The sequence below is a fragment of the Chamaea fasciata genome, unplaced genomic scaffold (genome assembly GCF_029207755.1).
Source record: "Chamaea fasciata isolate MVZ Bird 193981 ecotype frontalis unplaced genomic scaffold, bChaFas1.0.hap1 SCAF_6, whole genome shotgun sequence".
NCBI lineage: Eukaryota > Metazoa > Chordata > Aves > Passeriformes > Sylviidae > Chamaea > Chamaea fasciata.
Window position 1 is genome coordinate 23,978,723 of NW_027094091.1, and position 16,996 is coordinate 23,995,718.

Sequence of the window (16,996 nt, forward strand, 5' to 3'; positions counted from 1 at the left end):
TTAAGTGTTATGATGAAAGAAATGTGCTTATCATTGATTCAAGTGCTGAAGTTTTTCATTTTTCCCCCAGGTGCAATAAACATAAGCAGTTTTGACTTTGTAGATCTTGTGAAAAACTCTTCCTCTTTGCCTTTTTTAGCAAATCAAACTGCTTTCATATAAACTTGTGTAATTGCTGTTATTTGGTTCATTACAGAATCACAGAGTATTATGAGTTGAAAGGGACGTATAAGGATCATGAAAGTCCAACTCCTGGCCCTGTGCAGGACACTCCAAAGGCCATGCCTTGTGCCTAAGAGCATTGTCCAAATGCTTCTTGAAATCCCCTTCCCTTCCCTTCCCTTCCCTTCCCTTCCCTTCCCTTCCCTTCCCTTCCCTTCCCTTCCCTTCCCTTCCCTTCCCTTCCCTTCCCTTCCCTTCCCTTCCCTTCCCTTCCCTTCCCTTCCCTTCCCTTCCCTTCCCTTCCCTTCCCTTCCCTTCCCTTCCCTTCCCTTCCCTTCCCTTCCCTTCCCTTCCCTTCCCTTCCCTTCCCTTCCCTTCCCTTCCCTTCCCTTCCCTTCCCTTCCCTTCCCTTCCCTTCCCTTCCCTTCCCTTCCCTTCCCTTCCCTTCCCTTCCCTTCCCTTCCCTTCCCTTCCCTTCCCTTCCCTTCCCTTCCCTTCCCTTCCCTTCCCTTCCCTTCCCTTCCCTTCCTTTATTTTAATCAATGAATATAATTTCTCCCTTCCTTGCTTTCTTCCTTAGTGCTAAAAAGTACACAATGTCTTTTTAATATTTAATTAATGGGATCACTTTACAGGTTTTAGTTTAAAGGTAACCATAGCACAAATGCATCCATTATTAACTGCAGAACGGCAGTGGCTTCTTGGGAGCCCTCCTTAGTTTAATATGAGAACCCCTGTCAGCAGAAAACAGCGCTGATATTGTTGCTAAGTGTGACGAACTGGCAAAGTCAATGGGCACCACGCTGGAACAATGCAAACTGCTGATATCGGTGGAGGAGGCAATGTTTAAAGGCGAGGGGAAGGCAGACAGTGAGAGGCTGCTGAGGAAGGTTCGGTTCCGCGTGGCGTCCTCGCACAGCGGGCGGGTGCTGAAGGAGGTGTACGCCGATGGCGAGGCCACCGACTCGCTGGACTCCGAGTGTGCCAGCAGCTCCGAGACTGACCACACCAGCCGGCTGAGCGAGGTGGACGGGCAGCACAATGGACACGTAGGGTCGGAGGGGGATGAAAATGATAATGAGCAGGATGACTTGCTCATTTTGGTCAGAGCCACTAAAGAGAAGGGGTTTGGTACAAAGCGAGTCAACATCCTCAGCAAAAATGGCACAGTCAGGGGAGTCAAGCATAAAGTCAGCGCTGGTCAAGCCCTTTTTGACAATTTGGCGAAAGTATTTCAGGTGGGTGATGCAGATCTTCTGGCTGTAAGCTCTCTCTCTGTCCCTTTTAACTCCACACATTATTATTCCCTTTTTTCAAACTGCTCTCATTTAGGATTTCTCAATATTCTGTCTCACTCCCATTGCTATCCACTTGCACAAGAGAGGCTCATTGGTCCTTCTAGCATAAAACAGCTCCACACTTGATATTGACTGTGAACTTTGCTTTTCAAAATTGACCTAATGTTTGCTGAGTAGAAATATATATGTTGTGCTTCCCATGTCTGGATTAGGAAAGAAATGTAACCGAGGATTTAAATGGGGCTTTGCTGGAGATCTGTACAGGTCTCCTGTACAGGGATGTGTCATGTTTCCACTCCTATTATACTAATTCTAATGAGTTTACAATGTTATCTACTGTCCCCTACATGTAAATATGTATACTTGCAAATTCCATTCTGTTTAATCTGCAAAGTAGATCAAACTAGGTGCAGGGTGGCAGCAATGACAGTTTTCCCACATGAAAATTTCAGGGGAATGAAATCTTAGCCGGAGGTCTCTTTTATTTATGTCTGTTTTTTATCTATTTTGTAGAAGGAGCAGAATATCTGTATTTGAAACAGTATATGCCACACTAATGCCTTAGTCAGCGAAACACAGGCCTTCAGAAAAATTAAGATAAAAGTTCTAAAATATTTACCTCATATATATAATTTATCTGTATATGCTATTCAAGCCTCTCAATCATTAATATTCACACAGATAGCAACAATTGTGCAACCAGACTCTTTCTGAAGTTCTTAGAATCCTGAATTATGATTTTTAGTTAAATTATCATGTGATGGTTTCAGGGCATTATTTTAAAATTTTTATGCAGTTTTAAATCATAGAGAATTTGATATTAATATTAACTCTTTTTGCATTTTGAAATTACTTTGAAATGAGGTAATTTCATATTACATTAATGGCAATAGATTAACATTCTCTTGCTTCTGGATATGAACTCATCCTCTGTGTGGTACCTAATTTAACAGTCTTTTTGTCAATATGAATGTTCCTCTAGAAGCTGAAGTTTCACAGAATAATTTCCTGTTTATTTTTGTTCTTTACTTCATGTCATATACCACTCAAGTAGTTTGCTTTCTTTCAAGCTACTCATGGAAGAGTTTGTCCTTAATTCCTTATTCTGATAAAATTTATAACAAACTTGCTTTTTTAAAGTGGATTTGAATTAGTAGTTATTAACTGAGGCATGATTGGATTCTTCTCCAATTCCACTGTTCTGTGCTATTTCACTATGCAGAGTACCCAATTTCACCCCACTAGCCTCATTCCCTTCTCAAAGCTGTCTTCTACTACATCAGTAACACTAAGCAAGACATTCGGTTCAGCTAAATAAACAGACCCATTTAAAGATGTATGCACCTTAACTAGTGCCCCTGCCTTATTGCTCTTTCTATCCCCAGTTTTAGGTTGGAATTTCTTCAGGAAAGGCCCATGGACTGAAATAAATGTACTTTGATTGCAAAGCTTCTTGTATTCCTAGTAGAGTTAATGATAGGACCAGTGCTATTTCCATGAGGTGCTTTGCCAGAAGAAAGTATTTTCTTGAAAGAAGGCATATCCATCTTATAACTTCAGAAAATTACACATATCCAAGTCTACCACAACATTCCTTAATTAAAACCTGTAAAATAATGACTGGTTTAAAAGATGATTAGGATGTTTTTTATTGACAAGATTTTACTGTGGAAGAAAGGAGAAAAATTAAATTATCAGATGAAAACAAACCAAACAATTTTTCATACAGCATGTAATTACAATGAAAAACTCTCTGCTACAGGCATTGCAAAGTCCAAAAGAAAAGGCAAGTTTTCAAAGTGGATGAGGAAAATATATGTGGAACTGAGAAGCTTCTTCCTAGGCAGATCTAGACGAGTGATTTCCAGAAAAAAACTGTATATTCTTACATTAAGCACCTACTGGATCAAAGACGTATATTTAACAATACAGAGAATATAATGGTTTCAGGTTTCTACACAAATGCCCATTTCCCCACAGACGAAGTTCTAAGTCTAGTGAAAAAGAATGATGGTTTGCATATCTTTTATATGATACTCTGAGCCAATTTTGTATGCCACATGGTGAGTACAGAGGAGAGCAAAACCCAAAGGTTAACTTTGAGATGGATTTGAAACTGCTCGATCCTAATGAGAAATATGATTGAAATCCATCCAACTACAAATGAAATAATGGCCTTTAGAATGAGATCAGAGGATGACTTCTAGTTTTCTGTAGGCATCCTCTAGACCATTAACCGAGCTGTAATACCAGTTAGAGAACAGCAAGAGTTCTTCTTTCAAAGATTTAGTAAGATAGAAAGTTGTCTTTGTTGGCAGGTACAACACAAAATCTCTTGATCTGGGCGTTTTTCTAAGTTACCCCCTTGATTATATGAGGTCATCTCCAGTTACATGTTTCTCTTAGATAAGCAGCAGCAAATGTGTAACAGTTAAGAGGAGAGTGCCCCTCACTGAGGAGAGTCCATCTCTGCCTCTGATGATTCAGCAGCAGGAACTCATATAAGATGAACTCATTGTATATTTCTCAGCATTAGTGTCAAGTCAATATTTTTAATCTCGGAGTATGCACCTGAACGCTTGACAATCCTGTATTCTAAACACTGATAAATTCTTGTATGCAAACGCTTCTTATTTAGTACCTACTACATCACTTCCTAACTAAAATGTGTATGTAAGTAGCCAAATACTGAATGTGTGTGAGTGTCCTGTGCCCCTGAAACTATGGTGTGGCTTTTCTGCAGTATCAGCATTCTGATTCTTCAGACTATATCTGCAAACTCTAATGTACTATTTCCCCAAATCCTTAGAGGGTCCCTGTGATACAGGAGAGATCCTTTAAAGCGAATCACTTTGCTCAGATATTCTAGGGGTAAGCAGGGATTCATTAACTGGGCTTCATTATGTTGTGCAGTCAAGACCTTTAATTTTGTCTGTTCAAATACCTGTGCTAAAAGCACTTGAGTATTTTAATGTTCTATCGAAATATTGGGATTTGTGAATACTTTTTTTTTTTTCACACTTTCTTACTACAGCCTTTCTACAGAATTGGTTCAGACACTTTCTTCCCACAACAAACTTATCTGAAAAAAATCGCTTTCTGGAACTTTTTTCAATTTGAAGAGAGTGGTGTAATGCAGGAAATATTTCTAGATGAGAAGGTCTTTTTGGTTGTTGTTGCTATATGATACAAGCCTGCTCTGAGAATGTATATCTAGTGGATGTGTGTCCCCTGCTACATCTTCCCACAGTCATGCACTCAGCGCTTCCCTCACCTGTTCAATCTGCGACCTCTCATTTCCACTACTCCCTGGGAAGCTGAGCCCTTCACATTTCTCTGTCCGAGGACTGTCTGTCCCCAGATGAGAGCTGCTGCAGCACTGTGACAGTGAAAGGCCTCTCTTTATGTCATCCCTGCACAGCGAGTTGTGCCCTGGTGAAGCTGCTGCCGGATGAGTGGGAGCAGCTGTGGCAGCTGGGGCCAGCACAGCCATGGGGATGGGATGTGGGACAGAGCAGGACACATCCAGGGGTTGCCTCGGCTTCAAGGCAGAACAATCTGGGGGAAGAAAGGTGGTGAAGAGACCAGCTTTATTGATGCTTCAGAACAGCATGGTTTCCATGGCAACCCCTGCAGGCTTTTCCTCCTTGGGGTGGATGCCACAAAGAGACTGTTGACATAGCAACCACATCCTGGCAGGGTGAGGGAGAGGTGGGTGGGGTGGTGATGGGTGTTGTAACAACCACTCTGGGTGGGGAAGGTGGGAGGGAGGTCACTGGTGGTCATCTTTGGAGGGCAGGGACAGTCACATGTGTTACACAACCTCCACTAGCACCTAACCTGGGCCTGGGGGGAGCCTCCCACAGTGCTGGAAATACAGGCATCAGACAGCTGGGAACAGTTTATTTGTGAGTAACACACACTGCTGAAAATCCTGAAAAGCAGGAGGGAGCTGGAGCTCCCAGTCTCCCTGCTCATGCAGCTCCTTGGTATAAATTTTCTCCTGCTGAGACTAAAGCTGACAGCGTTGGCAGATCTGAACCTGGGGACACGACTTGCCAATTGTGTCAAAAGCATAAGCCCCTTCTCTGCATATTTGAAGTAACTGTGGTTTTATTTCAGTGCACTACCAGAAATTTTGTATTTTAATATTACAATACCATTTAAATGCCAATGGATATGAAAATTTCCTGTAACTTTCTGTAAAAAGTAGTAGAGAAACAGTTCTTTTTTCCTTGAAATAAATATAATTCTCTTCACAACTAATTTTTATTACTAAGCCATTCCTATGGCTGTGGCCGAGTCACATAGAGCAAAAACCCTTGGCTTCTCTAATATATTACTGGGTAGTTCAAGTATCATTTTATGCCAAACTGGGTTTCTATCCCAATTTGCAATGTAATAGAGTTCAGCCAAAGGTTTTACACAGGTCTCTCCTCATTTTCCATGTTTCAGCATGGGTATTTTTCCTCCATTCCCATACTTGCACACTCCACTGGCCTTCCAACCTCCTCTGAAAGGTCAGGTTCTGCTAAATTAGCCACAGAACTCATTCTCAGGCAGGGCTTGCTGACGTCTATAGCAAAAGGGCAGGCCTGGTTAACAAACCTGGTGAATGCCTTTGTGAGCGTTGCGTCAGAGCAGATACGGGTGAAGGGTCAGACATAACACACTCAGTCTTTACAATATTTCCAAGCACAGATTCTCAGATGGAGCTCACATGTAAGTTTGTGAAGTACAAGTCATCATTTGGCCTGATGAAGAATGAGCTTATTAATGTTTAGAGAGAAAGGTGGGAAAGAATCATGTGGAAATCTGTTAAGAAGAGGTCTTTTGGGGTGGTTAAGAGCACTTCCATCTATCTTTACTCATAGCTGACCTGGAAAAGTGAATACACAGCAGGACATGCAGAGCTTACAAACTGATAGGGCTAGCTAGTACCACAAACAAAATAAAGTGAAATACAGAAGCAAAACCAAAGAAGTCAGAAGCATCTTCCAAAGAAGTCAGAAGCTGCAAAGTGATGTTAAGGAAAGGTTCTTATGTAGCAGTACAAGCAAAGGTTTTTAGGGTGGGTGGCACACTGTATGCCACTGCAGCCTCTAGAGCATATATCACTACAATCCCCAAAAATCTGGGGAGAGGAGAAAGAGAGATTTGCACTTTCACTGGAGAAGTCTTGATTAGACTTGAAGACTTGATAAAGAGAAGTCTCTTTCTCACTGATCAGCTGATGATCAGTGCTGACACTCCAGAAATCACTGGACTATTTGAATTCAAAATCCTTTCCTAGGAATGGACAAAGATTTTAAAAACTCTCTTGAACTTCGCCTTCATATTCTCCTTCATACACACACAACTCTGACTCCCAAATGGACTTAGCTTACAAAAGAAAACAATGGACTGGATTGCTTCTATAGAGCATTTGATGTAGTAATGTCCCTTATATGGATAGACATAAATACCAGTGAGCTGCAGGTATCTCAGTTACAAACTTCCAGTGTATTTTCCTAGTGTTAGCGAGTCTGGAAAACTAATTATGGAACAGTGTTGTACTGAAATCCACTAGAGAACAGGAAAAATTGCAGTGACATGGAGGATAAAGTGATTATGAAAAGCAGGTTTTTGCTTGTTACAGAAAATTCAGAGTTAGAAGGACAACTAGATCACCACTGAAATGGGCATAGCATTGCTCCACCTTCAGAAGCTGTACCTTCAGAAGGGCTTTGATCTGTGACCACAGTGCATAGGACTGTGATACAGATGATGCTGTTGATCATTTCACAGCTATTAGAAGTGGTTTCCAGAGTGGATGCCTGAACAGACACACTGAGTTTAAAAAGATGGCCAGGACTGTGAGCCTTTAACTGGAACCTGTATTTGGTCAGTTCTTATGATATTGTTTTTCTATTGTTCACATGAGGTCACACAAGTCTATTACTAAACTATTCAGGACTTCTGTTGGACTTGAAGTACATATTTGACATATACTTGATAGGATCAGTAAATAGATGTTTAACTATCTAAACCTCTGAAAGTAATACACAAATTTTGAGTTAAAAAAGTCTCATGTGTCTCATTTTCAAAATATACACATGCATTATATATATATATAATATATATATATATATATATTATATTATATATTTATATATAATATATTTATATGTATACTTATGTTTATATAAAAAGCTGCTTTGTTACAAACCGTGTCTGCAGGAGGCAGTGGTGAGAGATGTACTTTGAAACAGACAATTACAAGATAGTGAGAATAAGTTTTTGGAGCAGGAGTAGAACACAGAACTGCTGATTCTTAACTTGCCATACCAAATACTACTGTGTTCTTCAGCATCATGCTTGACTTCACTTTCCTCCCTCCCTCTCTCCCTCCCTCCCTTCCTTTTTCTCTTAAGCACTATAGTGATCACATTGTTCCAGCATGGAGGTACCCTGGAAAAACTTGTAGCCTGTGACTTTCTTGTTGGGGAAAAGAGGTAGAGAGGAGACTGAATCAGGTATTCAAGACATGAGAGATTGCAAATAATGATGTTCTGCTGCCTCGTTTCATCCTCTCTCTTTAAATCTAAAAATAGATTTGCTTTCTTTTCGAAAGAATGAATGCAAATGCCTAATGGAAGAAAAGGCTTCCTGGTTGTACTAAGTGGGATTCCTGTCATATTGGCTTCAGGAAATTCTCTGAGCTGAAAATAGTCATAAAATAAAACAGTATTAGTAAGAAATACTATATATGCTTTCCAGACTCTTAATTATCTGTCTGGTAGATGACCTGGAATACCAGACGAGCCCTAGGTCTGATCCTATGTACTGCTCTGGGATCTTTACACAATATTCCTTTGTGGGATTGCTCAATAAGGTGCTCAGCCTCTGAATTAACATGGAAAATGCTTCATCTTACTTCAAACTAACTTGAAAAAGGGTCATGTTACACAAGCAGCCTATCAAAAATATTTTGGGATACTAGCACAGAATTTCTTTTTACTTATTTTAAGAGTAGATTTTTTTTCCTGAATTGGCCTCTTCCAACAGAGATTAAAAAGATTAACTGATTTGTCTTAATCATTAATTAGTAGCAGTAACTCTTGTCTTTTGCCATCTGTGAAACTCAACTTGGTAACTCAGCAGGAAGATAAGGAGGAAATGTGTTTTGAAGTATTGTTATAGCTAGGACTATCAAGAAAATTTGGGGCTATTCACTTTTCTTTCATATGGTACAACAGGCTGTCTGCTAGTTCATTGACACTGAATCTTTGCATGCCTTCAACACAGCTAATACAAATTTTGTAGAACACATAAAGATCAAATATATTACCTATGTTCTTCCTATGTTCTTAATTCCTAGCATCATACTTGGTCACTGACCCGTAATTTTGTGTACAAATAAATTACTCTGCAACCAAACATTTCAGGGTTCTCACTGAACTTGAATGTCTTAGGTTAAGTATGTTTTATTTAAAAATTCACAAACATGGATGCAAATATTTGGCTACATTGGGCCAATTTGTCCCCAGAATGCACAGCTGTGCAATTGCAGAAATTTGGTAATAATGAAGATGAAAACCAGCTCCTTTATTACATCTGTAAAAAAAATTCTAATGAGTTAAGTGCATTAAAATCCCATTATTTAGTTCATAGATCTCAAAACTGTTTCAGTTCTGATCTAGGATTTGCAGATACACTAAGCTAGAAAATATAAATATATATGTGCCACAGGTGTTGTGTTGCTAGACTGCTCCAGTCTGTCAACAGCTTGCTGTGACATTTGTCTACTAGGGTTAGCAGTTTATTACATACTGCACCAAAAAAAGGTACATGATTAACAGCATGATAGAAAGAAATGGCCAAAAAGACAATTTTTTTTCTTGAGTAGAACTTTAGCCTGTAACTGCAATGTTTGGTGGCATCATAATTTTGTAGCTGAAATATAATAAAGCAATCTTTAGAATGGAATTTGCAACCAGAGGGAAAAGGGTATGGCTTTCACACATGAAAACCTTTCTAATTGCTGCAACATCCACTGCAAGGTAGTATAAAACATGAAAATCAAACCTCAATGAATTTTTCCCAAGTTTGTAAGAGGAATAATAGATAGGACAGCATCCCCAGCCTGTTGATTTTGAAAAGAAGCTGTAAAGTTACAGCTCCCCATCCAAACAGGAATCCTGTGGTTATGCTTGATGCAGTAGTTATATTGTGGATAAACTGCCACAGCACGACTCTTTATAGCCTTCATCATAGAAAGCAACTGAAATGGTCACAGTTGAACATCTGGAGTCACTGAGGCAGAGACTCATTTCACGCATGGCAAGAAAGAAGACAGAAAAACCATTATTCATTCCTAGTATGAATTGTGGAAAGCATTTTAACAATCTTCGTACCATTTTGCTTTGGAACTTTATCTAGAGACACCATCCATCAATGTCAGACGAGCATGTCTTCTATACTGCAGTAAAACCACACAGAGACTCATTCTTTCTCCATTTCTCAAAAAGAAATATAAAAAGCCCTACTGTCCAATATTTGCACACATTTATAACACCATGCCATGTTATGAGCTGTATTGACAAATCAACCAGTGGAAGTACAATGGGAAAGAACAGTTTCTTTGGGGAATTCAGCCTTGTTTCGAATAAAACTGATTGCTAATTATCTAGCAAGCTTTAAATCTATTAGGAATTGTAAGGAGTCACACGTTGTTATTTAAGAAAACTTGCGTCTCCTTGAAAATTCTGTAAGACAGAAGGAACTCAGTCCCTGAAGAGCTTACAGCTTTTTAAAGAAAACACAATATTTTCCTGCCCAGCCATTCATGTCTTTCTATTTGTTTACTACATCTAAATGCAAAGCACTCTCCCTCCTAGCCCTACAGGCACCTATGAAACATTTCATTGTTGTTCAAGTGGAGAACGCCCTAAGAGGCAGACTGATGGACACAGTGAAAAATGAGAGCTTTAAGAATGATGGGTCCTTTCCACCTGTCGCAGGTCCTAATCTGCACCTTGAGAACTTCTCTTTCCAGGTGTTGGCTGATGAGGTCTCTGGTGAGACCCACCTGCAGTGCTGCATCCAGCTTGGGCGTTCTCTACACAGGAGGGAAACTGACCTGTTGGAGCAAGTGCAGGGGAGGGCCACCAAGTTGATCAGACTCTTATGAGGAAAGGTTGAAAAATTTGGTTTGTTCAGCCCAGAAAAGAGAAGGCTTTGGAGTGATCTAATTGTGGGCTTCCTGTACCTGAAGATGGGGCAAGACTCTTTACAAGAGTATGTAGTGACAGACGAGGGGGGATAGAATTTTTCAAACTCAAAGACAGTAGGTTTAGATTATATATTAGGAAAAGATTCTTTACTGTGGGGGTAGTGAGGCATCAGAACTGCTGCCCAGGGAAATTGTGGGTGCCCATCCCCTGGAAGTGTCCAAGGCCAGGTTGAATGAGTCTCTGAGTAACCTGGTCTGCTGAAAGTATCCTGCCAATGCATTCACTGATTCTATGATGCTTTCAATCAGATTCACTCACATGCAGTGGGTAAATCTATTTGTTCTTTCAAATCCCACAAAGATTCAAAAATATAAACACCTACTCAGACCCTTCATGTTCAAACTTAAACTGTCATAAGGATTTAAAAAGTTCCATTTTTAAAGGACTTGTTCAGGAAATAGATTCTCTTCATCTAATTGGAAAATAGCTTGCATTGGCAGCTGCTGTTTTATCTGCTGAGTGGTCAAGCTTTTGCAAACCCATCTGCTTTGATGCCTTAAGTTTTAGCTTTCATATTTTTAGATTCTATACTGCCATAGTGTGTGACTGAACTTCATATAAATGTTAGCAAGTTTTTTTCACAGGGTAGTTAGACAAAACAATCCTTTTCCTGCCGAGAACCAAGGACACTGTTGCAGCTTCAGGCCCAAGAAGTGTAAACAACAGTGAACTGAGGAGAGCAATCTGTGAGGATGGGAGTTCATAACCTGAAGCGGTAATTGGACAATTGACCCCAATATTTAAATGGACCAAAACTTATAAAAGTGTGAAAACTAGTGGCCAGTCATCTGCCTTGTGTCCATCTTGGGTGTAGCCTCAACCAGGCTCTTGTACTGCCCAAGGTGTATCCTTAAAGGCCTTTTCATAAATATCTACTCTATTCCTTTAACTGTCTAGCCTCTGTTCCAGGTCAGCCTCTCTAGGCATCAGCTTGGTGGATGATATTCTTTTGCATCCTCATATGGAAGATTGTGGTGTGGAAGGACACTTTTACTGGCCAATATTTGCAGCTGAATGCAGATAATTACTACTATAGGGTTGTTTTTATGGTTTTTTTTTTTGGCTGCTCCTGACTGGGAGCAGTCTTGAATCATGTAGTTCCTTCAGTCAGGTGGTTTCATCATCAGCTACTCCAGCTGTTGTCTTTTGAAGACACAATAGATAAGGGCAAGAGGTTTCAAGAAAGGAGAGTGGTCTAGCGAAATTTCTGACCTGTTTTTTATGCTGTCTCAATTCTCATTTTGGAAGGAGGTTATTCAGCGGGCAGAAATGTAATCAAGTGTGGAGTTTCAGCATTGTTTGAAGACATGAAATAAGAATAAATGTTGTTACTGATTTCTCTTGCTGCGCAGTATTAAATGATATCTATGCAGAGAAGCCATTGAAATGTTATTCCAAAAGAAAACAGATGATTTAATAATCTCAGCTTCTTCATTTGGAGTCTTATTCCTTGAACAGAACACATTTAACTCTATGACATGATAAAGATTTTAGCCCCACCGCAAGAACATTATTATATGAAAAGTATGATTTTTTGAACATTTTATTTAAAAAAATACACATCTCTGAGCAAAATCCTGAATCAGACTAGAAGGTAAAGCTGCTTACATTGGCCTTGTTAAAACATTAGTCCAGCTGCAGATGTAATATATACAGAATAACAAACTTGGTGGCTCTTCTGGCCAACAGGTTTAGGAACTGGTATAAAGCACTCAACCTGCTATATTCTGATTCTCAGACATTATACCCATATGGTTAAAAACCAAGGAAAAACAAAAGCTTACACCTTTCACCAAGAGTCTTTCCAGAAATGAAGTCTATAATACTGCTTCATGAAGTTGTCTTGTGTTTTGCTCACAAAGAACTGGTGGGTGAGTCATCTGTCCCCTTTCATACATCAAGGCCAGCAGCCACACTATAGGCTATTCTAGGACACAGCTGGTTTATGTATGCTGTCTAGGAGTTCTATCTGCATAAAAATCTCAAGTTCTCTGCCTTTCTTGAAAATCTATTGCTTAGAAAAAGAAATTAAGCACTTTAAGTGTGCAATGTAGATGGATCTTTAATTTTAAAAAATGGATATTGAGGATATAAGTAATAATTAACTACTCAGGGTTTAAAGATGAAGGTACTAAATTTCTAGGTATTATTAAGTAATGAGGTAGCTGAGAGCATGGTTCCAATTAGGTTAAGTAGTATAGCAGGGAAACAAGGTTCTTCATCACTCAGTGCTAATGCAGGACAAAGTAGTGTTATAACTACAAGATACTCCTTTGCATCACTTCCATGTGTTGAGTGAGAGGGCTTTCTGAGAGGTAAGGATTGAATCAGCACTTTGGTGCACTAATCACACCATAACTTTGATCTCTGCCTCATTCAAAACCTGTGCAGAATTCATTACTGGTTGCAGAGTGCTTTGTGACCCCAGGTGAGATAATGCTCCGTGTCCACCTGACAAATGGTTGTCTTTTTCCTTAGCTTTAGTGTAGTGCAAATGACAACTCCAACATTTACAGAATAGCCTGAGCCTGTTTTTATCTCCACCCACATGAGTAACATTTTCAGCTAGACTTCAAGTTGTATAAAGTGTCAGGAAAGAAAAAGCACATAATATGTCAGGTGTTTGGAACGGAAAAATGAGGGAAAGTGGTGGTTTCCCTGGTTTGCTCACCATTCCCTGGGAGTTTCAGGATTTTAGTGCATCTCATTTCAGCTTCCATTTGTAAGAATACAGTAAAAGATAAAATAACTTTTGACAGAAAGCTTGTTATCTGCTGAGCATGAAAACTCCAGGATGTATCCCAAATCAAAACAAGAATTATTTTAACCCTTTCCTCTCATTTTATTGCTTAGAAAGGTAAATTACAAAGAATGATAGCAATTTTTAAATTTTCTCTGCTGTTGATTGCAGTTAAGAATGACACTTTATTTCATTTGGGTATTACCTTCTTTAGTTGTTTTCTGAGTGAACAGTTCTGTTCGATATGACAGACTGGCCCTAGGCTGTAATTAATCCATTAAAGTCTGAAAAAATTTTCAATGAAAATGCAATATATTTTTGACTGACCTAAGTGTGACTGATTAGGGCTTTCCTGAATACCAGTTTTTAATTGCTGATTCTCTCTAGCACTTGGAAAATCACCAGTTGCAACACTGCTGCAAATATAAAGAAGTAATGGACTATTGTGTTTTTTCCCATGATAGTCTGCTATATGAATATCACCCACACAATATTACCACACAAAGCATAGCTGACGAAGAAGGAAGAGCCATGTAATATCATGAGCAGGATCTCACCAGCTAACTGTTTTATTCTCCAGTCAGAAATGTGATGAATGGCATTTGTAAGAAGCTCAACAGACTAGAATAGTTTCCATAGACCTCTAATGCCTGTTAATTAACCAAACTAACTGACAGTTTGGAACTATAAAGGGGATCACTGCATGCATTAGCTGCACCTGACAATGTTTAAATGTAAAATGAGCCAGAGATACCTGAATGTGTGTGTTACTATTATGTCATTAGTAGCATTTATCAGTCTCTACAGCAGTCTAGGGACACCAAGGGAACATTTTAGAAAGAATGAGTAAGGAATTGGTGAAAGAGGGGAGCAAAGAGAAAGAAGGAAGGAATAGAAATATTCTTTTTTCTAAACTTCATCTGCCTGCCAGAAAACACTATACAGAGCATTCCAAAGCTGCTGCCAAGTTAAAAATAAATGGGCCAGAGCAGACATTGTAATTTGCATGACAGCCATTTGCTGCTGATCACACAAGTCTATTTCTCTGCAGTATGAAATGTTCTATGGAGTGAAGCAGCAGTGCTTACAGACAGATGGGGTCAGGGTTCACAAACCAGAGCCATGCTGCTTTCCAACTTTTCCACATGATCTGAGATATCAAACACTTTCATCTTTATCTGTCTATCCTCAGCAAGTCTGGTTCTGGTTCATTTCGGACTAAAGCCATCCTTACTTACAGACTTACAGAATATTCTCAAAGAGGACATGAGGGTCCCAAATGATTGTCCCCAAATAGACAACATAGGTTCAAATACCTAGAACAGTGTGAAAAATAACAAGCAAAATGAAAAAATGTTCATGACAAGAGAAAATAGAATTTGAGCTCCACAACTGCAGTTTCAGGCAAATGTATTGTGTTTCTTTTTATAAAAATTTAGGGTGTCATCATGGGAAATGGTACATAAGTAAACAGCAGAATTACCAAAGTCTGACTGTGTAGTAGTATTAAACATACCCTCCCAAGAGAAGTGAACATAATTGGAAAATCTTACTTATATTATTAGAGAGAAATCCCCAAAGTAACTTAAATTGTTAACTGGAAATGGAAAAAAAACTATGCCACAAAAATAAGTAGTCATTCATTCAAACATTTCATATATACATGCAAATATAAGCAAGTCTAGAGGTGTTTATAAGTTCCTTTTGGTCAAGTGACCAAACACTAAGTACTAAACAGAAAATTTTGAAGTGCATGTCCATGCTCCCTCCTTTTATTTCCAACCTCTCTTGTTTAAAAATAGAACAAGAAAAGAGAAAGGCCCAGAAGAAAAAAAAGGGCAAAAATGGAACAGTGTTCTTTAAACTTGCGTAAAAGTTCCTTTTTATCAAAGTTCAATTTTCATTTCACTCAGTCTATTTATTCCTGTTGCTAGTGAGAAAAGATAGAAGTGAAGTAAACATTGATCAACTGTTGAATAATAATTATTTTCATACTCCTACCTATAACTGTTATCACCAAGTGGTAACTCATAACTGTTAAGCAGTAGGAAATTAAATGATGTAATCTAGGACAAATCCTTTAAGAATGGAGACTTATTCTCAGATTTCTGGGGACTGTAATTTTTTTAGAATAGTGTAATTAATACTAACATTCTTCTCATGACCCATCTGGGGTCCATTGTTTCAGTTCTCTGCTCTTCCACACAATTTACAGACACAGCTTCAGGCAGGCAGATGCTAAGCAACTCAAGCCATACATTTTTAATTTACTGATAGCAGCATTTCCCTAGGTGACATACTGTAGACTTTTTTCCCCTCTTTTACATTAATTAGTTTCTCTTTGCAAGGTGCACTGAAATAACAGTGACCTTCTAGTTTGCCTGTTCTCTAACTATGTGTTGTCTGTTAGAAGACAGAAAATGTATAGGAGTGATAAACTGAATGATTTTTACTTTCACATTTAGTTTGACTTCCCAATTTCCAGCCATTTTAAAATGCTTGTATCTTACTCATGTCTGAGGCAAATTGCATAAACTGTTATGCTGCTGTTCTGTAAGCAAACTCTTCAGTAAACTGCCTCCAGATAAGCAGCTGAAAGTAGTCAAAGTAGAAAATCAGCTCTTTCCTTGTCCTTTCTCATTGATACAAAAAAGTCATAAACCCTCCCTGGGATAATTTTAAAGCTGCGTCCCCTTAATTTCACATAAATCAGACATGTTACTGTAGCCAAAATTTAGCCCCAAGTTAACATGTCTCCAAATGCTCACAGGATTCATGCAACAACCTAACGTTTGTGTAGACATCACAACTGTTTGCAGTCTTGTCACAACATCAGCCATATCTGCCAGAAATAATATTATTCTTGCAGAAGAGGGAACTTTCAGTTTGACCACTGATACGTAATGTTTCATAGCAGGTTTCTTTGGATTGGGTGTGAATCTTATCCCAAATTACTTTCACATAATCAAATACTTCACGACTTCTGTAATCTGATGATTTTTAAAGGAATTCAACTTACATCAAGCAGTACAGGAGATGAGATATAAAATGATGATGAGTGGATATTGGGATCTAATGGATAAAACACCGTAGGTTATTGGTGGTGGAAGCAAAGATCCCCTGGTCCGGTCTAGTCTGGTCTCCTCTCCATTTTTCTGTAAACATACTTAAAAAGATGAAGCTGACCAAGAGCCAGAACTAGTGGAAAACATGATCATGGCAAAAGATGATGGCTGGGTTGCACATACTGAGTTAAAGTAATTAGTGTTCAGAAAATCTCTAGTGATTCCAATTTTAGAAATATTTAGGGAGCTTGAGAAGTGGATGTGTTGGCTGTGGAGAGGCTGAAATAATTTTAAGTGCTCTGTATTTTCATTGTTAAGATGATTAGGCAAATGTGTTCACTTGGATTCAGAGAATTCCTCAACAAACCTACCAGAGAGAGAAGCAATACCTTGAATTCAACACATTTCAGACATAAACTGCAACCAAAAGGAAGTGTCAGAAGGGCAGAGTTCACT

The 16,996-nt window shown here is 39.0% G+C and overlaps 1 protein-coding gene across 1 annotated transcript in view; it reads left to right on the forward strand.

The window, feature by feature from the left end:
• The first annotated feature begins 989 nt into the window (after nucleotides 1-989).
• GRXCR1 (glutaredoxin and cysteine rich domain containing 1) overlaps nucleotides 990-16,996 on the forward strand; it is a 37,088-nt gene continuing 21,081 nt past the window's right edge. The window contains exon 1 of the mRNA XM_066184954.1: nucleotides 990-1,400. Within this exon, the coding sequence (XP_066041051.1) occupies nucleotides 1,005-1,400 (396 nt within the window). The 5' untranslated portion in view covers nucleotides 990-1,004. The remainder of the gene's footprint in view (nucleotides 1,401-16,996) is intronic.